The 22,599-nt window shown below is 42.4% G+C and overlaps 1 protein-coding gene across 1 annotated transcript in view; it reads right to left on the minus strand.

Annotated features, from left to right (window-relative positions):
• Nucleotides 1–1,885: 1,885 nt before the first annotated feature.
• lamb2 (laminin, beta 2 (laminin S)) overlaps nucleotides 1,886–22,599 on the minus strand; it is a 72,301-nt gene continuing 51,587 nt past the window's right edge. The window contains exons 15-34 of the mRNA XM_008288263.1: nucleotides 21,831–21,963; nucleotides 20,215–20,407; nucleotides 19,805–19,948; nucleotides 18,574–18,805; nucleotides 17,145–17,314; nucleotides 15,831–15,866; nucleotides 13,236–13,460; nucleotides 12,930–13,147; nucleotides 11,577–11,673; nucleotides 10,386–10,567; nucleotides 10,100–10,290; nucleotides 9,308–9,492; nucleotides 8,850–9,091; nucleotides 7,886–8,089; nucleotides 6,042–6,186; nucleotides 5,738–5,945; nucleotides 5,513–5,654; nucleotides 4,795–4,971; nucleotides 4,549–4,708; nucleotides 1,886–3,400 (exon numbers count right to left, since the gene is read on the minus strand). Of these exons, the coding sequence (XP_008286485.1) occupies nucleotides 3,264–3,400; nucleotides 4,549–4,708; nucleotides 4,795–4,971; nucleotides 5,513–5,654; nucleotides 5,738–5,945; nucleotides 6,042–6,186; nucleotides 7,886–8,089; nucleotides 8,850–9,091; nucleotides 9,308–9,492; nucleotides 10,100–10,290; nucleotides 10,386–10,567; nucleotides 11,577–11,673; nucleotides 12,930–13,147; nucleotides 13,236–13,460; nucleotides 15,831–15,866; nucleotides 17,145–17,314; nucleotides 18,574–18,805; nucleotides 19,805–19,948; nucleotides 20,215–20,407; nucleotides 21,831–21,963 (3,421 nt within the window). The 3' untranslated portion in view covers nucleotides 1,886–3,263. The remainder of the gene's footprint in view (nucleotides 3,401–4,548; nucleotides 4,709–4,794; nucleotides 4,972–5,512; nucleotides 5,655–5,737; nucleotides 5,946–6,041; nucleotides 6,187–7,885; nucleotides 8,090–8,849; nucleotides 9,092–9,307; nucleotides 9,493–10,099; nucleotides 10,291–10,385; nucleotides 10,568–11,576; nucleotides 11,674–12,929; nucleotides 13,148–13,235; nucleotides 13,461–15,830; nucleotides 15,867–17,144; nucleotides 17,315–18,573; nucleotides 18,806–19,804; nucleotides 19,949–20,214; nucleotides 20,408–21,830; nucleotides 21,964–22,599) is intronic.

Below are 22,599 nucleotides of genomic sequence, written 5' to 3' on the forward strand. Positions count from 1 at the left end.
GTTTTAACAAATACTAATTAGACACTTGAGATTACTTATTACATGAAACCTGAGAGCCAAAGAAATGAGGGAAAAATTAAGCTTTTGTAAAAAAAAAAAAAAAAATGATACCACAACTGAGACAAACACTACGTCATCTAACATATTTAAAGATGCTCAATAATTACCCTGTGAATCCCTTTTTTCAAACGAACACATAGATAATGATCCATGAGGTATAAAATACGATCAGGACACAGAAACAATCTCACAATGCCACGATTAAAAAAAACTATTTGGAGAAACATCATTTTAGTTTGTCAAAGCCAGACACAGTTCTCACACGTGTAGTTTTCTAAACCCCAGTCATCACATTTTACAACATGAAGATGATCAGATTAACTGTTTGGATCACAGAGTTCTGCTGGTAGATAAACGTCAGTTGGCGGCAGCAGACTGAAGTTAGAAACGTTAGAAAACTGGGCTGAGCAGCAGGAGAAGCTGGAAACTAGCAAGAAGCGCTAAAACGGAATTCACAGACTGAGATATTTCTATTGAAAACTAAGCAACAACAATTTAAAAAACTACACTTAGCTAATATTCAAAGTTACAGCCAGGATAAATAGTAGATAACTTGACCAAATAAAAAAAATGGGCCGTTTTGCTGACTAACCGTTAGCCAACGTCTTCAGGGAACGCTAGCTAACTTAGCCGTTACCGTTAGCAACTCACGTTAAAACCAGCTACTGCCGATTATTAGAGCCAACCTGGAACACACAGTCACTGATGTGAGCTTTAAAACCGGTCCACTCACCATGTTTGCTGACTTTGTGTCGACAGACGTTGAAATATGAAACAAACCGACGTTACCGCCTCAAACCTCAGAGTTCTGATGAAGAAGATGCCGCAGCGAGCCGAGCCGGAGTCTTTTATACTCGCACTGCGCGCGGCAAAGAGCGGCTGTATCTGATTGGCTGAGAGTCACAAGAGCTGCTCTCCTATTGGTCAGACACTAACGGTCGTCGGGTAAAAATCAGAAATAGAGTCTCTCTAACCTGCCTCCAAATCTGTATAAAACACAGCACGGACATGAAAATACATCAGAATGTTCACGACAAGATTCTGCTTCACACGATGAAAGAATTTTTTCGATACGACTTCTACTTTTTGAGTTGTGACGGTTTGTTCGAGGCTCTGCTGCTCTCCTCACTGAGTGAACCCGGGACTCACAGCTGATTGGCTGATTGGTGCACTTTCAAAGTAAAAGCTCAAAGATGGTAAAAGCTACTGATCAGGTTTTTGGTTTTTTTTGCATTATTTGACACTTTGATTCATTTATTTTGCTTATTTCTGTCTGTCTCTCTCTCTTTATTCATATATATGTTTATTTTTTGTGTGTTTTTATTCTTTATTATTACTAATGTTTCGGTCTAGAACAGGTGCTAAATACATTTCACTGTGCGTTATCCTGTGTGTAATTGTGTATACACGTCTTGAATCTTAAATAATTACGTCAGAAATTTTAATTCTGATGTAAATTCTTCAAGGTTTGCTTTCTCTCTGAATCGGCCTTGTCCTTCTGACACCTCGGCGTCCTGTTCCGCTGCCGGCTCTGATATCTGCTGCGTTGTTCACAATCATCTGCTTTTCTGCCACTCCTGGGCAGCAGACGGCTGTAAATCTGCTCAGACTCTTTCTACGGTCACATCGAGGGCCCGTGGCATCGCTCGGTAGCAGCCTTACAGAACACAAAAATAGAAATAGGACATCTTACACCCTCTCTGGCTCTGAGGTGAACACATGCACACTCAGGCCTCCAGACAGCACGGCTTGAAAACGGGAAAGAATCGAGCGTGGAGGAGGTTAAGATGCTGAAAGAAGATACTTCAACGCAGAAAATGTGACATTTTTTTTAACCTTTATTCACAAAACTGTACACTGTAAAACTTTACACGGGTTTCTTTTGGTATTTTTGCTTTAGCTATTAATCACGTGGCTGCAGCCGAGAGGCTTTTACTTCCTAAAACAAAAACCAGTTAGTTAATGAAACTGGCTAAGGCACAAATAAACACTGTGTTGTTCATCCAATTAAAGCAGACTGGACATGTTCCATCACAGTTTACGTGATGAACATTCACAACAGTTAATCTTGGTAATAGTTAATCGATTCATTGGGCAAAAACAGTGGTTGGCTTACTGATGTATTGTGTTTATTTCCTAGAGAGCACATTAAGATAAGTGAACCATCAGCGTTTATTTTCTGATCTTGCTCTCACGGATACGGTGAACAAACCTGTTGCACAAGACGTCAAACTTTCTTTAAATTCGTCCAGCGAAAAACCAGTTTAGTACCAAATAAACTGTGTTTGCAGGTCATTTCTGTACCAGACCGCTAACGCTGACATCAACTGGATTCCTAAACCAAACGGTTCATGTGACAATGCAACATTTTTAAAACCATTTGAATGCCTCACTGGAGAAGCCTGTTCTTCTCTTGGCTTATTTGAAAATACACTGCAATAAAGCAAAACAATCATGTCCTTCCATGACCCCAAAAAACTTGGATTTAAATGCTCTCATGCACCTAAAAGCTGTTTCCTGCTGCAACAAGACACCGTCCACTGCAGCTTAACGTGATTCCAGTGGAAAATTAGAGTGTAGAGTCCATCTACATCACAGAAATAAATGTATTTAACAAGCATCTGGTGGGCAAAAGCTTAAAGCTGCTTTGTTTCTGTTTAAACTGTGTCATCTGTCAGATTTTCTAAAGCTTGAAAACTGAGCCTGCAGACGTCTGGTTTACTACAATATACAAAAAGTATTGTGTCCAGTGATTCCAAAGAAGAAAAACTGCCTACCCCGGCTTTAACGCAAATCCCATGTAATCACAGCGACACTGTCAACGGTCCAATAAAGGCAAAAACATTAGAATTTAAACATGATTACAAAAATAACCTGCAGATTATTTTTTAAAGCTCTCCCGAAATCTGTGCATAGTTAACTTTTCTAACGTGAACACATACATTCCATATTATCTTTAAACTTAAAGGCAAAGAAAACACAAATGTGCACGAATTAAACTTAAAATATATATCAGACAGCCTTTTACATGTTCAGGTATGTTTATATATCTCAGTGTAACAGTTTTAAACATTTACAAAAAAAAAAAAAAGAGACAGAAAATATGCACATTCACTTGCAGGTTGATTAATTATTATCTTTTTGCTTTACAGTCTATTGTCACGTTTGAGTTTCTGAAATAAACGTCAGAACAGCAGGATGGGTTACTGGCAGGTGTTGTAGATCTGGATCTGTCTGTTGATGTCGTTCAGGATTCCCTTCATCTTGTCCTCCAGACCGTCCAGCTGCTGAGCCTTTCCCTCCAGCCTCTTCTGGTTCTTCTCGTAGTTTTTCTCCAGTTCTGCGGAAAGTGGGATTTAGCAAACTATTTCCAACGATTTCTTGTTTTTGTCTAAAAGGATGATTGTTTCCTAAAACGTTTATCTTGAACTGGCATTTTTTAAGAAAACTCTGGAGCCACACTTGTTTTCAGTGGCTTTCGGTATTTCCTAATTTTTTTGTATTTTATCAGAAACTTTGCTTTGTTTTATGACTTTATACTATTCTATTCTCTTTTTTTTGATTTGTGTTATTATAAATAAACCTGATTTGATCTGATTTAAAACCATGTAAAATAACTTGTGGGGTTCCTCAAGGCTCATTACTAGGTTCACTGTTTTTCACCTGTTACATATTTTACCTGCTGCTCGCATGGTGAGAATTCATTTTATTTCATATTCTAAGCTGCTGATACACGACTTTACATGCTTCCTGATGACACAGGCTCTACTGACACACTTTTAGATGTACATTTAGACACGTTTTAATGTTTTGCAACTCGACAAAGATAAGACTTAAATGTATGCTACGAGTTTTAAGCCTCAGAAAAAGAAGTGTAACTGTACACTATCAAACAGGCAAAATCTCATCAATGTCATCTTTGGCACAGAGTTAAACTTGATGTACGTTTATTAAATGATCTGCTTCGAGACAACAGATTCAAGTTTCACGTCTGTTGTATTAGAACCAGATTTATAATCAGAAAAAGTTTATTGAGCCCCGAGCAGAAATTGCTGAAGTTACAGTTGCTCACATTCAAGTCTGAAATATAAACAGTACAAAATATACACAATATGAACTAAAATATAAACATAAGTGGAAAAATATGACCTAAAAATATCAACATGAGTCGTCAGTTATTGCTACTGTTTACTGCTTCAACTCAAATGTCTCTGGACGTGTTGATAATATGCAGATTACTGTGCTTTAAATCAAACAAACCTGTTCAGAAGGTGTCAAAGTGTGAGTGTTGATGGATTCTGGGCTTTGCTGTCTGCTCTGTCTCCTGTTTTTTTTTGTTTGTTTTTTTTTTAGTTTTAATTTGAATAAAAATGGTTGAATGAATAGTAAAATATCACTTTTAAGTCTAATTTTTATGTGATGCATGACGTTTCATGTTTTCTTCCTTCAAACACACACAGATCAACAAACACAGGTGTGACCAGGTACCTGCTAGTCTCTGCAGCTTGTTTTGGGCGTCCTCCAGCAGCTTCTTTGCTTCGTCTCTGAGACTTTCTGCCTTTTTCTTGGCGTCTTGCACAGCCTTGGCTTTGGTGTCGACCCGCTGCTGCACCTCGTTGTATTTATCCGTCAGCTGGCCGTCTAGAATCTGAGCGTCGACACAGGAGAGAGGAGTTTCTGTAGCAGCCGGCTCTGCTTTAAATGAAGTCTACGGAAACAGACGTAGGAACACACCTGCTTGGCTTCGTTGGCCTTGTCTCGGGCCATGGTGGCCGTCTCCTCGGCTCGGGCCGCCGCCATGCTGTTGTTGGCACGTTTGGTCTTCAGGGCGTTGATCTCCTGTCCCAGAGTGCCGAGGCGGTCCATGGCATCGTTCAGGCCCTTCTCGCTGTTGGACGTCTCGGACTCGATCTGTGGAGCGAATGAGTGAAACTGAGATCTGATCCTCATCACAGACCGGATTTAACACGTATGTACCAGGACGTTGCTCCTCAAAGTGCATGTTCATGGAGTTACGTTGCAGAAATCACTGTCGCCTCACACTGAGCACACGGGGGTACTTCAGAAAGCTCTCAACCTCACTTTGAAACAAGTGACTCCCATTTTAGGACATAACTGTTTGCTATAAAGCCTTATATCAGTGTCCAAAAAAACTCAGATGTTTGAGGCAGTCAAAGAAGAAAGGACAGGAAATGTAGACCAACGAGTCCGTCCACACAGCACAGGTAGCACAAACTGTTGCTTCATGCACCTCACTAACCCGACCTGCACCGTCTAACTTCTGTCTGTTTCCCAAACACCTGCTTGGGCGCCATTTTCAAAACTGATGATGAGGTCGTGCATGTTGTTGAGGCTCAGATGAGACTTCCTTCCGCGAGGACATAGCGAATGAATCAAGTGCATTGAAGTTAAAGGGTGCTGAGAAACAATGCAGGAACAATCTTTCTCTCACCTCGGCCAGTCGATTCTCCGTCTCCCCGATGTCAGCTTTGGCCTTGGCGATGGCTTTCTCTGCTGACGTCTGAGCGGTCTTGGCGTCCACCAAGGCCTTCTTCACCGTCTCCGCCGTGGTCTTCACTCCCTCAGCACGATGCCTTCACAACAACAAAGCGTCACCGACAGCGAGCGGCACAAAATCCTGCCACGCCTTTGAATGTGTGCAGGTTGTTCCACCTACCTCGCCCTCTTGGCGTCCAGCAGCAGCTGCTCCGCCTTGCGGACGTCGTCCTGCGTCTGCTGCAGGATGGCGTCCACGTTGGAGAGGCTGCGAACTCGCTCCTTGATTTCGTCGGCGAGGTGTCTGATCTGGAGCGGCGAGGCGGGGATGGAGAGCTCCAGCACTCGGTTTGCTACGTCCTCGATGCTGTCTGGGTCGGCTCCCTCCTCTGAAACAAAGACACGCGTTAGACCGACACAGGAAGCACTGACAGTATTGTACACGCTGCTGCTGAATCCATAAGCTTGTTTTCTTCAAGACTCACGAGTGAGGAACTCTCGGATCTGTTTGATGAGGTCTCTGAGGTCGTTGTTGGAGCGCTCCACCTTGTTCTTGGTGGCCGTGGCTTTATCCAGAGCAGCCTGGGCTTTACCTTTGGCCTCCTCCGCCTTGGTCTTCGCCTCGGCCACCTGAAAGACAGGCAGGAAGGTTTTATAAAAAAAGACTGACAGACACAACTAGAGGCTTGAGTAATTCCTACAGGAAGCAGCAATGAGATTGTTCAAAGAAATCTCCTCTTGTTTATGAAAGTTTTAATGCGTTCACTGCTATCTCGAGTCAGTTTTGTCTACACACGTCTGAGAATCCAGCTGCACCTCATTCAAAACACACAGTCTGCAGCCCATCGCTCTGTCCTCACATCTGTGGTTTAATCTGCTTTTGAAGTGGAAGCAGCACAAAAATTATGTAAAATAGGAGTTTAGTGATGTTTGTGTCACGTATTCAACTAAAGCAGTGGAGGTCTGTGGACAAGGTTCTGACTCATGAATTTAAATGATCATGAAACATAAAAATACACGTATTCATCATGTATCGGGGTTTCAGAACGTGACAAGTTTTGACACTGTGCAAGTGAACATCTTACACATTAGTGCTTGTGCATGATGAATGCTGAGTTGTTTTGGTGTAAATGCATCAGTCATAGTGGTTCTGTCAGTCTGCCGCAGCCAAATGTGTGAAACAAGCTGCTGTGTGTTCCAAAGGTAAGTGATCTGTAGCTGATAATTTAAAAAAACAAACTAAATAAGGACAGAGGAGGCCAAGGAGAGGTCCGATACACTCAATGATAGAGAGCTCAGCAGTGACTGACCCAGTGAAGAGCTTCAGGAATACATTCAGTTTCAAACGCAGTCGTCGGGCTGCAAAATCAAATGAACACTGATCACACTTCAGACTTCAGCGTCCCACAACTAAATGAACATGATCAGTTTTCATATTTTAAATGTGCTAGATACATTTTTTAAAAACTGTCTATGCAGATAAAATCACACTAGAATGACTTGTTTTCCTGGTTTTCATGCTACTTTTTGCTCACACGCTTGTTTGTGTGCACTGCAGTCTCCTAGCATGTGAGGTGTTTAGGGAACATCAGGAAATTACAGTTGTCTCTTGATACGCAGATGTTCCTCAGGCGAAGAGTTCAGCTCAGTTTAAAGCAGTGATATCAGACAACCTGAGGGACAGGACTGGTGACAACATAAACTGTTTTGTGGATATCAAGTCATTGTCGAGCTTCACATCAATGCAAATCAATGGCTACTTAAATTAAGACAATCATTCATCAGCAAGTGGCAGAGAGGTGCGACTAAATCATGTTCTGATGGTACAGCGCTATGTGCAGCTAACTGAACTGTTTCAGTTTCTGTTATTCTATGTTAAATGATGCAAGTATTTCAGCAACATGTTGAATGTCTTTAAAATACATTTCTTCTACATGACGTAGATGATAGAAGCAGAAAAAATAGACTTCCACGAGATACACACGATAGATGGTATATTAGTTGATAGAGAGAAAATTAAGAACCTAAAATATTTAGGGGTAGATACCAACAAATAAGGAAAAATGTCCAAATTATAGGGAGTTTGCACAAGTTCCATCAAGAGGGACAAACCGTTACAAACCCCACTCAGTGACAGTTTAATTCAAAAATACTCTACAAGCAGCTGGTAACACATCCAAGGATTTGCACAATGATGTATTTCTGACAAAACCAGGTGTCTGCCGTCAGTATTCCACTGTTAGACTGATGCAGCTACACATTCATCTTCATTCGTGCAGCCGTAGAAAGCTGCTTAGTGCTTCACCTACAGCGTCATCCTCCTCCATACCTTGGTGAAGAGTCCCTCCACCTCCCCCATCGCTTTGCTCAGCTCCTTCTCTGCATGTTTGGCTTTCTCCAGAGCGTTGTCGGCGGCCGCCACGGCGCCGTTGCAGTTCAGGCCTCCACAGTGGCGGTTCCCGTCGTCGTCGCGGCAACCTGCACCGCCGCAAGGGCTCTCTCCACAGGGGGCGTCACCGGGAGCGCCGCACACCTGGATTCATGTGAATATTATCAGTGGCATTAGGTATGCAAGGCAAAAACACAGTCACAGGCACGTTGAGTTAAGACCAGAATCTGAACTGATGTAATTAGATTTACCATATAAATATATATATTTTTCCATAAAAAACTAAAATTGTGGCAAAGAGAAGCAAACACAGAGCTAAATGGATGCTAGCCCAGGAGTTAGCCATGGCTACCTTTAGACAAAAACTAAATGTACTTTATTTTGGAGCTAAAAAATATAAATTTTGATCAACAAGACAACACCTCGGTAGCTAAACTCAGCCATGATGCAAAGACATAAACACAACTGAACTAAAGTTAGCAGTTTAGAAGAGCTAACTTTAAATAACACATTTGGATATTTTCAGTTGAATTCACAACAGATGTCATCTCATAGCACTTTACAAATTTTAAATACAGAAACCCGACAAATCCAAAGTTTCCTCTGGATTTTCTTTGATCAAGCACTTGGCATCAGTGGGGCGGAACAAAAAAACGTCCGCTTTACCGGAAAGGACAAAAAACTTTACTGTTAGTCCAGAGATATGACAGAAAGCATGAACCACAAATGATCAAAAGTTGCACCAACTAGCTAGAAAAGGACATTTTTAGTTCTTATGTAGGCTGATGTGGTCCCTTTTTTGTTATTTTGGTTTTAAAAAAAAGGTATTAAAAGGCATTGGAATTCCTTCTTTCTACCTTATCAGGCCAACAGCAGCTACACAGAGTAAAGAACGAGCTCAGACCTTCTCGTTGATCTTCTTCATGTCCAGGCCTTGTGCCCTGGCGTTCAGCTCTCCCAGCGCTCGCTTGTTGGCGGCGTTTTTCCGGTTGAAGTCGTCCTTCTTGGCGGCGATGAGGCGCTCGGTGCGACGACGGGTGTCGGCAGACTGGCTGACCGTGCTCGGCCTGGTGGTTGTCGATTCGTTAGCACGTCGCTCTGCATCACGAGACCTGTTGTACGAGCTCCGGATGCTGTCATACGCCCCTGGAGGGGAAAAAAAAGACATTTTCATCTCTTGTTTGGTGAATCAAAGTGACGCTGGAGTAAGTTTGGGGATTGTTTTGAATATGGGATTAAAAAATGAAAAAGGATGAGGAGAAATTATGCTCATAAGACAGAACCTGGTTGGGAAAATTAGAAATGTCAATGGATGGACACCAGATTGGGCACAGTTACTGGAATCCTTCCCCTTTTTCTCACCGAGGAAGTTGGAGTTTTTGAGGATATCCAGTTGGCGGTGCAGCTGCTCTGACGTGAGATTCAGTTCTTTCGCCTCCCTCTCCAGAGCGCTCAGTTCCTTGCTCGCCTCAGAGTTGCTGTCCTGGACGACGGTTAGGTCTCCTTCCAGGCGGTTTAAGGTGTCGGTGGTGTCACCAATCTGGGCCCTTTGGGACACGACAAGAAGATGTTGGGTTTTCTAAACTATCATCCTCAGAAAAACTGCAAATTTTCAATCAAATGTCATTTTCTGAATACGGACACCTAACAGATTACTGATGAGTGATGTTCAACTTATAGCTTGCGATAAAGCACTGACCATTTTCTAATTCTAATCAGACTCCTGCACACCGTATAACTTGCAAAAATACATTTATTAGTGCAACGTTTTAATTCTAGCCCTTTATCAGACAAATAGTCGTACTGAATGTCCATCCAGCTATTTGCCCAAACAAAAAGTTGTGCTGTATCTTTGCAAGGTAGACAGTGAGCAGGAGTCGGATTATTTTGATCCCTTTCTTACACACCTGCCTCAAGAAATAGATGTGCAAAGAGTTCCTTTGGTTTGAACATTTTCACAATGAAAATGAACTGATTCACAATGTGTTTTTGTTTTGTTTGTTCACTTGGTAAAGGAATTTCAAAGAAAGATGAGTTATAAATATATCCTGTCCTTTGGCCAAGAGGCCCCAACGCAGAACAAGTTCAGCATCCCTGAATATTTTCACAATGGAAACTGTAAAAATGCTACCAAGTGTAATCAAGCAGCTATACCTGAGATCTTCCATGAGCTCCATTAGCGTAGCTACAGCTGCAGCGGTGGCGTTGCGTGCATTGACGATGCCCTGAGCTTGTGCCAGTTTCTCCTCCAGGTCTCTGAAGGCCTTCTCATAGGGCCCGGTAAGCCCAGTGGTCTGAATCTCATGGGCTCGCTCTGCCAGAGCCTTGGTACGCACTGCCAAGTCCTGGTAATGAGAGGAAATGGTCAGTTTTCCATTATTCAGTATTTTACATTTGGCTTCTGGTGACTGAGGATTACTGTTTTCCATGAAAGCTGCACCTGCACAATGCGATCCCAGTCCCCGAAGCACTGGTGGCAGGGCTGGCAGTTGGGGAACTGGCCAGAAAAGCCTCTGGCGCACTGGTCACAGCGGACACCGGACACCCCCTGCTGGCAAACACAGTGGCCCGTCACCCGGTTGCACTGAGAGGTCTCAATCCCACGCCAGTCGCAGTCGCAAGCTGGAGGGGAAGAAGAGGAGAGGGCAGTTAACATGCAGCAAGGAGGCCGAGTTTATAATGAGAGCTTTTTACTTAGTTTGTTTGTCTGGACACAAGAATCCCAGGAGCTCTGCATTTTCGTACGAGCTGCAGTGGGTTTCAGTATTAGTCAAAATATTATATGATTTAGTATATACTACAGTATTCGGTATTCAGTCTATAAAAGGAACTGACTGATTATTGGCCTGACCAATAACCACATTCAGCATTTTTTCGACTATCGTTACTTTTATTCGGTGATTACTGATAAAATAAATTGAATGTACTACTTTGGCTCTCTGTCTATAGTCACTCTATGGTCAAAAGCAACGTCCCACTCACAGCACCATCTGATTGGCTGCTACACAGTAACAGCCAATCGACACTGAAAGCTATTGTTTACACAGAGAGACCGATGAGCACATTTGCAAAGCTGTGTTTGGAAGGTGAGGTAGCAGGTACTGTTGAAATTGTAATAAACACCGCAGTCTTCCAGCAGCACGACCAGCTTCCCTGTTAGGTTGAAAACGCATCAATAATTCACTTGTTGGTGTCAATGCAGCTCAAACTTATTTAGCTGACGGTGCGAGGCTGAGGCTGTCATTTAAAAGGTAAATATCCAAAACATACATTTATTGCTCCCTACTGAGAAACTGCTGAGTCATTTTTTTCAGAGTAAAGTGGGTCATTTTGGACAACAGCCATAGTGCCTCTGAGCTGTGCAAATAGCATCACCAAACTAATTACCACAACAAGCCAACTGTCACACATTGAGCCGTGCTGCTGGGAATCCACATTTAGTCTTCATCACTTTCACTTTCAAATATCACATAATTTGCTTAATTGTTCTGTTTTTCTTGTGCATAATAATATTTTTTTGTGCGTGTGCCATCCATCCTTTGCACTTCAGTTTGGAATCCTTTGGTCTCTCCATCATGTTAGTGACTCCACCACTTCCTCAGAGCGTACAGAACGTCTTTATGTTTCAAACCTCTGCACTGCGTCCTTGGGTCTCCCCAGAAGTTCTCCTGACAGTCTGTGCAGGTTTTCCCTCCAAAGCCATCACGACATTGACACTGTCCAGTAAACTGCACGACAAAAGGCAAAGAAATAAAAATATAACACACTACAAGGGTACTTCTTTACCCAGGGGTAACAAGGCATGAACCTTCTATTTGAAGGCCTAACTGCATACTAAAAGGCTTTACATCACTGTCCACAAGAACTCAAGTGTTTGTCGTCATTTCTTTGCTGGTGATGTCCTTTGAAAATCAGTAGGTGGGAGGGGAAACCAAAAAATGGAAGGTAAGAAGCTAGTCTTCAGAGGAATGACCCCCCTAAGGACATCCAAGAAGACATGGATAACACACTTGGTGACGACTCCCTTTGCTATTCTAGAAGTGGGTTGCTGATTTCAAGCGGGGCAGGAAGTGGATTGAAGATGACCCACAGATGACCAAGTGTTGGCTTTTCACTGCATGGTCATGAATTATGTCCAACACAAAGCCGATACCATGCACATCACAGTTTCTTTCTACTTTTTGGTTTCCCTCTCACCTAATGATTTCCAAAAACCTGCAAGGAAATGATAAACATTTGTGTTTTTGTAGACATTGATATGAAGTTTTATAGTATACAGTTATGCCCCCAAATAGGAGTTACGCCCTTTGTTTCCGGGTGAACTTTTGAAGTACAGTCGTGACTCGATAATCCAACACGAAATGTAAAACCTTCTTTTATGTCGGATAGCAAGGCTGTCGGATTGTCAAGACGGAGGTCCAGATACGAGGAGGGCTTGATGCTGGATGTCTCATTAGTTGTTAATATTCATTGTTCATAGTTGTTATAATAACTAGTAGGGCTGGTCCCAAAAGCACTTTCTGCTCTCTGGATATTCAGGCCCAATTAATGATGAATATCCGAATATTCGGCGCGGTCGGGGGACACTTCCACCCCAGAGGTGTGCTTGGACGGGGTGGAAGTGGCCAGAACGTGCAGGCAGTATTTGGCTGCTGATGCTAGTTTAGGATAGCGGTAAAAATCTGAATGTAGCATCAAGTCCTGCAGTGTGAACGTAGCCAATCTGTGGGATTGTTCAGTCAGATAATACGCCGTCATCCTGATTGGTGACATTAAATGTCATGTCGGAGTCAGAATCCAAGGCTGTCGCTATGTTAAGGCTGTTTTTATGGGTTCTGTTCGTTTTTCCTAAAAACCTGTTGGATAGCACGGTTTTGGACTGTTAAGGGTCGATTATCGAGTCACGACTGTACCCTCGTAGTTATGAATTACTAATGCATTCACACTTTAAATAACATGTTCTCAGGTCTAAGTGTTCCTGTACCTCGTTGCAGGAGGAGGTGACAGAGTTGTTGGGATCACAGCTGCATGGTTCGCATCCTCTTCCGCTGGCCAGGTTCCAGTGACTCGGGGCGCAGTGGTCGCATGTCAGACCGATGACGTTTGGCAAACACTGGCACTGTCCCGTGGCACGCTGGCAAACGCAGTCCTCGCGCTCCATACACTGGCTGCGTTCGGTTCCCAGGAAGTTACACGTGCACTCTGAAGAAAAACAGGTGTGCCAACATTAGAGTGCTTTTCTGAAACACCGCCACCACGCAAGCCGCCAGCGTTTCTTGACGCCACTCACTCCTGCAGTTGCGTCGGGAAGCATCGCCGAAATATCCGCTCCTGCAGATGCCGCAGTTTGGTCCCTCGGTGTTGTAAAGACACTTCCTGCACTCTCCAGTCTGCCTGTCGCAAGCATCCACGTCCGACATGTCGATGTTGTTGTTGCACTGACACGGCTGGCAGCGCCCACCCGGCTGAGAGGGGTTGCCATAATAACCCGGGGCACATTCCTCGCATCGGGCACCTGAGTGGGGAAAAAAATCGACAAAGAAAGTCAAGCTTATGGCCAGAGCAGAGTGGAGAAAGAAGGTTATAATAAAACACTTTCACTGGAATAGTTTTTCTATAAGATTCTGTGATGTGCCGTGAAACTAGTGAAGTCAAAGCAGCAGAATCAACCAACAGGTGTTCTGACAACATCATAAGGAGCTTGGATTTGACCAATCTGACACTAAGACGTTTCTATTGGACACGTCTGTTGAAAGAAACATGTTAGTCGGACACTTTTCTGCAGAACAAGGACATTCTTATATTAATACAGTCGGTTACGTGCATCAGTTTTGTTACTCATCATCACTCGGTGGGATTTGGTTAACCAGTTCTCATTAGTTCAGGCCACCGCTCCCTTCCTGAGTAGATCACGTGACACAGTATTGTACTCGCTGATGCCTTCTCACATTAGTCGTTTACATTCTGTGATTTTATGTTTGGTATCCAACCCTGTACTTCGTATGATGAGCGGCTGCAACAGACAAATCTGCACAACAAACATTAAAGAAGGTCCCTCAGACTTCTGATGAAGACAGAAAGCTGCTAGTTCCTGTTTTATTGTGTCTCTTGTTGTTTTACTTGCCTCCTTTTGCCTGTTTCCCTTCTCTTTCTTTTGCTCTATTCAGCATTACCTGTCTGCTGTGTCTTGTCCATGAAACATTTACAACCCCCTCCCCCCCAAAAAAATTCATTTGTTATTTAAGAAAGTGAAAATGTCATATATTCTATACTAGCTACACGTAAAGTGAAACATTTCAAGCTTTTTATTTGTTGTTATTTTGCTGAAAATCTGAAAAGAGCATAAAATATCTGAAAGTTTAGTTGTTTTTTAAAATAAAAAAAAACTTTTTAAAATGTAATTATTTTCTAAATTTTTATTTCATACATTGAGTTAAAACAGAACATTTAAACACGATACAAACATTCCTAACTCCTGAATGAAAGGGTGGCAGAAAGAAGAATAATCTTATGTTATCTGCTCCCTTTTATTTTTTTGAAAGAAACCACATTTTTAAAAAAAAGGATTTACCTGCAGCTGATAAACTGTGAATCTACCTGAGGTGACAACAACTACACATGCTGATTGATCCTTTCTGTAATTAATTTTTTGAAATAAACTATTAAAAAAAGCACTTTGTTAGGACGTTCTATGTTTTCAGATAGCAAACTACACATTAGCAGGGAGCTACCTGTGGGATTCCTCTCTTACTGTAGAATGACAGATAAATAGACAGAGGCTGTACATGGTTTGTATATAACATGACTTTCCTCCATGCTACTTGCATATATGTAACCTAAAGCCAGTTATCTGTTTAATATGATATTTATTTCTATGACTATGTGACTAATGGTAATACGTATTGTGCATATTTATCCACTCATCGTGCCACATCTACGTGTAACAAGGTCTTTATCTTTATCCTTATTGTACTTTTGCATTTCTTGTGTTATAAAACAGTGAATCTTATCTTATCTTATGATGGTCACTTTCTGTTTTAATCAGAAGTCTAAGAAAGACTTTGTGATCCTATTTTCAGCTTAATCCAGCATTTCTGTGGCCACTGTGATGCCTGGCATCTCTTTTTTCTTTAACCGTCGCTGCGTCTGTACCTGTAATCAACTACAAACCAGTCTGCCACTGGTGTTGTCTTCCCCTGCTTGTATGTCACTTGCCAACGCTTGGACTAAAAAGAAGAAATATTTGGCATATCTGAGTCGAGCGGGAACTGGAACACGGGAGGAAATTGGAGAAGGAAAGAATGAGGATTTGGGGGGAAGATTAGACGGAAGCGAAATTGGATGGAGGACAGGAATGAAGGCGGGAGGAGGGGCAGTGGGAAACAGAAAGTATGGGTAGAATGTAATCTGCTGCAGCTTCCTGGAGCTTTTTAAGTCACGTTGCTCTATCTGACAGACAGCGGACAGACAGCGGACGGAGGCTTCAGCGGTGCTCTGTGGTGCTTCATTACAAAGCCAGGCTTGAAGCGAGTGTGGAGGGAGACGACTGCTCGACATCGCTGTAATGCAAACACAGGAGACAGAAGCTGACCCAGGCTCCGTCTGTTTCTTTTCGGGTAGATTTGCTCAAAGATGCAGATTCTGGGTCAGGTTCTGAGGTTGGGAACATCTGCACAGGCCTTCTTCAAACTCAACCACTGAGGTCGGTGTGGTTTTAGTGGGTCTTTAGTGTCAAACAGGCAGCCAAAGGAAGGATAAGCATTTCACTGGACTTTTTTTTTTCTGATCCAGGCCTTCACACAGGAGAAGGGTGGGACTGCTAGAGTGGAGGGTGGAGGTTGGTGGAGAGGGGATGACAGGAAGGGTTTCAACCATCGCTACTCACGCTTAAAAATGGTCGCCCCGGAGCGTTTAACAATCCCTGTTCCAGTAATACAACAGGGGGGGAGGGAGGAAATGAAACAGGTTACCATTGATCAGAGCCCACGGACGAACACCAGCCTCACCTCATCTGAGTCGGTCGCAAAGTTGTTTTGAGGTTCATCGCAGTCCCTGAGGTTATTTATAACACAAGTTCAGCTGTTTCTTGGACAAATTAAAGCCCTTTTCAGACGTGGAGAACATTGCTGGCTTCATCGTTCTAGTCGTTTAAGCTTCGGTCACTTTTCCAATAATGTTCCTCTCACGATATTTGACAAACTCCAAGTGATGTACAACGCAAAGTACTGGACCAAAACTCAACTAAACTAGCTGATCAAAGTGCTTAAGTAACTAACAGCCCAGTTTATTTCTGATAAACGGTGAAAGTGCACGCTCAGGACTCAACCCCAGGACAAAACATTCACCCGCAGCTGATCGATCCTTTCTCCATGTCAGGGATAATTAAAATAAAGTTATGCAAATCTCTCTTTAGAGACGCAAATATGGGTCCTGCTGCTTCACTACGCTGCAGGTATTTAATAAACTCAGAGGAAACAGTTCTAAACTAACAAACTTCAGCAGCTACTAATACATGTGAGAGGAACTTAGATGACATTCATTACTGGTGATTGAGCTGTTAGTGTCTGTTTTCATCGCAGCAAAGTTTGCAGCCGAATAGATTCGAGCGCATTGGGTGAGAAAGTGGTTTTGGAACGCCCTGATGTTTCTGGATGAATGCTGGTTCTGAAATCCCTCCTTCGACCACTTCACACCGCTCAGAGGACAGCTGCCTGTGAGTGTCGATGCGGGGATGTGATGGTTTTGCTCAGACTTGCATTGGAACTGAAATAAGAAGGATTGCCGGCGCAACTTTTTCAGAAACGTGACCAGATATGAAGCCGACATGTTGGATTGAAGTCAGATTAACGGAGTGTGTGTCTGAAAGGGGCTTAAAGCCACTGATGCACTGAAAGTAAACGGTATAAAGTGCCAATATTTCGTGTAGTTTTTCTTTTCTAGCATAAAAACGTATCTCCTCTGGTGGCCTTTGGTCTGATAAGACACAAACACAACCTGAATGTGTTTGACTCAGATGAGGTTTGGTGGTGACGTTTAAAAACTCAAACACTGGAACGAAGCACTTTATGATGATCTACATGAAATTCACTGTGAACAACAACGAGACAAACACACACATGGACACACTTCATCAGGACCGATGGCTGGAGACGAAGAGGACAAACGGACTCAGAGCAGGAGGGCGTGTCCGAGGCTTTACCTGTGTATCCCTGGTTACAGTTGCAGATGATCTGTCTGTTGCGGTTGTCCTGGTAACAAGACGCAGCAAAGTGGCGTCCGCTGTTGGGCCCGTCGGGGCACGGACACGGCCGGCAGTGACCCCCGGACGATATGCCCAACACCGGGTTACCATAGTAACCATTGGCACACCTGCAGGAATTATAAAAGGAGTTAAATGAAAGAGTAAACAGCAGCTTTAATTGGCTGTTATGCTACTTTTAAAGTGACTCAACCAATAACGGAGAAGTTTGTTTTTCAGTCAATATAGATGTGAATTAATGACTATAATTGTGAGCAGCTCTAATAACCTACTGGATGGGAAAAACCCAACAGACCTGGTAGTACGAAAAAAGACAACTTGCATTTTTAATACAGTAAAAATATTTTAAATTATTACAATTATAAGTAAAAAATGCTTAAAAAGCACCAGAATATTTTAAGAGTACTAGAGAGATATGACACTAAGAGAAGCTCATTATTAGGTTATTTTACTAAAACAAATCCTTTTATTGTTGCTTGTGGCAGCGTTTTGAAACAGCTCAACAGTAAAACCAAGATACATTTTGAAATAAATGTTTAAAACTGTTTTTATGTTCATTTCTTTCCTAAATTTTTTCAAACAACGCTCACAAGATTTAGCAGCACATTTAGAAGACGTTGTCAGATTATGTCCCATGATAACAAAAGAAGAACGTTCTTGAACCAAAATGTTTTCTAGATGTCATCGAGACCTCAGAAGACAGAACGTATCTGTGTTTATATATGAACAAAGGTGGGACGTTTTGTCTGCAATGTTCTGAGGATGTTTTGAGGATGTTGCTGCTGAGAACGTTCTTCTATAAAATGTTCCCACCATGTTACATGATAATGGAAGGACGTTCTCAGTGCAGCATTTGGAAAACGTTTTAAGAATATTCTTTAGACAACTTAATTCTGCCTTTGAGAGGAACGTTCTGGGAACCAAAAGAAAACTTCCCGCTGAAAACATCACTAGAACTTTGCAGAATGTTTTTAGAACAAAAACATTCTCGCTGGGTTTAATTCCAAAAGTAAAAGTTTTGTCTCTCTGGTATTTTCTGACACGCTGACGTTGTCGTACCGTGAGAACTTTATCCTGCCTTCAGGAAGAACTTTCTCAGAACTAAAAGAAAACTTCCCAATGAGAACATCACTAGAACTTTGCAGAATGTTCTCAATACATTTTTAGAGTAAAACAATTCTATCTTTTTGCTTGTTTGCTTTCTTAACATTTAGTTTTTGGTTGGTGCTGCTCATGGTGTTTGATGGAATACTTCTTGTCTTTGCCTGTGCACATCCCATAACTCTGTCTGTCTCTGGGTTGAATGAAAGCGACTCAGCCCAACATCTCTGACCATGCTCTGACAAACAGACTGGTCGTGGAGCCTCACCTGTCGCACGTGTCTCCTCCGGTGTTGTCCCGGCAGCTGATGCAGGCTCCGGTCCTCTGGTCGCACTGGTCGGCGTGGCCGTTGCACTGGCAAGGTCTGCAGCTGGGGAAGCCCCAGTGGCCCGACTGGCAGCCGTCGCAGCGCTGACCGAACGCTCCCGGCCGGCACTGGCACTGACCGCTGAACTTATCGCACAGTCGGGTGACGGAGCCTTCGAGGCTGCAGCTGCAGGCTGGATGGAGGAGGACGAGGAGGGGAGGATGGGAAGGAAGAACGAGACGGAGAGAGGAGAGGAGAGTGAGTCAAAGGTGGAAGGAAATGAGAAGGAAGGAGATCAACCTGCACAAACTCACAAATATACTGATTTTGACTGAGGGAAGGAAAATATTCCATCACTAATTCTTGAGAATGATTTACCAGTGAATCAGAAGATGAAGAAGAAGAAGAAGAAGAGGGGAGGAGAAGAGCAGACCAAGTGGAGGAAGAAGAAGAAGAAGAAAAGAAAGAAGAAGAAGGAGGAGGAAGAGGAGAGGAGAAGAACAGAACAAGAGGAGGAGGCGGAGGAAGAAGAAAAAGAAGCAGACCCAAAGGAGGAGGAGGAAGAACAGAAGAAGAAGAAGAAGAAGAGGAGGAAGAAAAGGAAGAAGAGGGCGAAGAAGGAGGAGGGGGAAGAAGAAAAGAAGTGGAAGTAGAAGAAAAAGAAGAAGAAGAAGAAGAAGAAGAAGAAGAAGAAGAAGAAGACCTTGTTCGAGACTTGTCACTTGGGAAAGCAGGATGGCAGTTAACTGACTTTATGTACTAATGTGCACTGACAGACAGTAGGGGGCGCCACCAGAGCAGAACATAACATAACATCATCTCAAAGAATCCACATGAGCAGCTGGACCGTGTCTGAATCAGAAGAACGTCTTTATCCATCATCGTACGTGTACGAAAAAAATTATTAATGTGCAAAACAATGAAGTGCCTCAAGTCAGCGGTATAAAAGCATATTAATAAATAAATGACATAAAAGAAATGCTTCTAAACTAACTACAAAAAAATATTATTTAAAAAGAGAAGTAAATATTCTAAACAGGAAAAGAAAAAAGAAGAGGTGTTTTTCCAAATCCCAGTTTTGTGGGAAGACATGTCATTTTAATTCCAGTGAAAACTCTTTTTTTTTTGGACTGAATGACAGAAAGTTTGAACACGTGACCCGATCTGACGGGTCGGCGGTCGGGTTCCTCACCGATACACCCCGAGGGTCCGAAGCCGTACGTCCCCGGAGCGCACTGGTCGCAGCGCCGGCCGATCACGTTGGGTCTGCAGCGACACTGGCCTCCGCGGACGTCACACATGGAGCTGACGGAGCCCTGAGGGTCGCAGTTACAGGCTGGAAGGAGAACCAGAACCGCCGTCAGAACACTGAACACAAACACACAAGGACTACCTGAGCGTTGGGTGGATTCCCACGGCTGGATGGAGGGGTTCTGCCTTCCTGGTTCCAACGCAGGACCCGACAGTTCTGAATGTGACTAAATAAATAGCAGCTACTGGATGTTTTCAGGAGGAGACAGAACAACGGAGGTTTGTTCTGAGGGGAGGAACTGATAAAAACAATATAACCAGCTCAGAGCGTTCAGACGTTCTTCCACTCACGCAGCGCTCCGTCGTTGATGATGGCCGACATGCTGAGGACCAGCTTGGCGCAGGTGTCGCTCATCAGCGGCCGGGTCACGCTCTTGGCGCCCTCGTGGCACCGGTACCGCTCGTAGGTCTGCTTCCTGCTGTTGGAGGCCGGATCTCCGGCGTTGAACATCTCCAGGGAGGCGTGGCGGGGCATCAGGGCGACCTGGAGACGAAGGGGAACAGAGAGGAGGGGAGAGGGACGGGGCAAATTATCCACCTGCAGAAACGATGAAGCAATTTGTAGAGTAGTTTTTTATTTAAATCGCAGGTGTTGGTTCACTAACTACAAGGATTTGTGTAAAATATACGTGTAGATGTGGATGTTTCTATATTTAAAAAAGGCACCAGTAATACTTTAATTTGCTGCATCCTTGAAATAAACATCAGAATTTATGACTATGATTGTAAACAACCTGAATACAAATCTGATCTTGTTACTACAAAAAAAAACAACAAACCTGTTGACAAAATAATTTTTCTTTACAGTAAAAGTTAGTAAAAGTAGAAGTAAGAGAACAGATCATCGTAAATCAGGATTTAGCTGCAGATAATATTACAAAATAAGATAACTTTTATTACAGTTAAAGCTCATTTAGGTACATTTTAAATGGTAAACATGCTTAAATAGAAAGAAGGCAGCAGAATATTTGGAGTATTTTAACTCAAGAAAAGCTCAATATTAGATTATTTTGGAAATTTATCATTTTCATTGTGCAGGTTTAGAACAACTGAACAGTTTTAAAAAAGCTTTTTTTTTGTTTTTTTGTTTTTTCAAGGACCTTGAGATGCTATTTATAGTATTTTATGTGGTGAGAACCAAATTATGAACCGTAGGAGAACGTTCTTATTACATTAACTAACACTATCTACAAGTTTTAACAATATTTGAAAGAAAACAAATTAATCTTATACTGAAGGAACGTTTTAAGCACATTTATCATTTCTAATAATGTTCCTGTGAGGTTAAAAGTTAACTGAGACAGAACGTTTTAACATTCAGAGGATGTTTGTTGTCAGATTATGTTCCTTGATAACAAAAGAAGAACGTTCTCAAACCAACATTCAATAAATGTTTTCCAGATGTTATCGAGGCCTCAGAGGACAGAATGTGTTTTTATAAAACGTCCCTGTAATTTGACGGAACATTTTTCCTGCAACGTTCTGAGGATGTTTTTGGGAATGTTACTGTTGAGAACGTCCTTTTTTTAAAAAAAAAAAAAAACGTTCCCACAATGTTAGGTGATGATAAAGGAAGGCTGTTCTCAATGCAACATCTGGAAAATGTTTTAAGAACCTTTTTAGAGCATCTTTAGAGAACTTTATCCTGCCTTTAAGAAGAACATTCTGGGAACTGAAAAAAAAAAAACCTGTTGAAAACATTAACAGAACCTTGCAGAACAAAGTAAAAGTCACATTCTCCATAATTTCCCTCATTCTTAATTTCATTTTTCTGAATCTTTTTTTTTCATGTCCAGACCTGATGTTGCATTAAATCTGTCAACAAAATCCGTCAACCTGACCTCATGCGATTCATCTACTCATTTTATTTTAGAGGAGCGTAAAAAAACACATCAAACAAATCTCACAGAGTCGATGAGGATGACGGCGTTGGCGGCTCCGTTCAGGATGCTGTTGGCGTCCTGGTAGCGCCTGAACTCGAAGCGAAGCGTGTACGTCACTCCTCGCTCCAGACACACCGGCTGAGGAGGAACCACGAACCTGCAGCCAACAGTCAGAGCATGAACGGACGTTAATGTGGGTTTTGGTTTGTTGTTGTGTTTTTCTTTCCCTTTCCTGTGTCTCTGTTTGTCTGTGTGTAGATGTCTTGTCCATTTTCAGTTACTTCCTGTTTTATTTTGAAATTCCCCTGTTCCTCTTTTCCCTTCGTTTTGATTCACCTGATTAGTTTCACTTGTGTCTTGTCTCCTCCATCGGTGTTCAAACTCTTGTCTGTCCGTTTGTCAGTTTGGTCTCCTGAAAGTTTTTCTTCTTGCACCTGTGGTTTGTGATTTTTATTCTTTTGGTTTCTGTTTTCATTATTTTTTTTTTTTTAGGATTTGGTTTTAACGATTGCCACCTTTGTTTTGGGTGTATTTTTGCAAGAGGGTTGTATTACGAAGCAAATTTTAACATATTAAGACTTTCCTTGTGTGAGACGGCTCAATGAAAACTAAATTAATGTAACTTATGTAATATTCTCTGTAATAAATAATCAATGTTTTAATCTTATCAGCCACAGTTGCAGCACTGTAAATGGACCAAACATAAAATCATATTTCTGCGATTTCCTGCATCACCAGCTCAACACATATAGGTTCCCATGGCAACACGATGCATCCAGTGCATCCACCACAC

This window comes from Stegastes partitus, unplaced genomic scaffold (assembly GCF_000690725.1).
Source record: "Stegastes partitus isolate 25-593 unplaced genomic scaffold, Stegastes_partitus-1.0.2 Scaffold549, whole genome shotgun sequence".
In the NCBI taxonomy this organism is placed as follows: Eukaryota; Metazoa; Chordata; class Actinopteri; family Pomacentridae; genus Stegastes; species Stegastes partitus.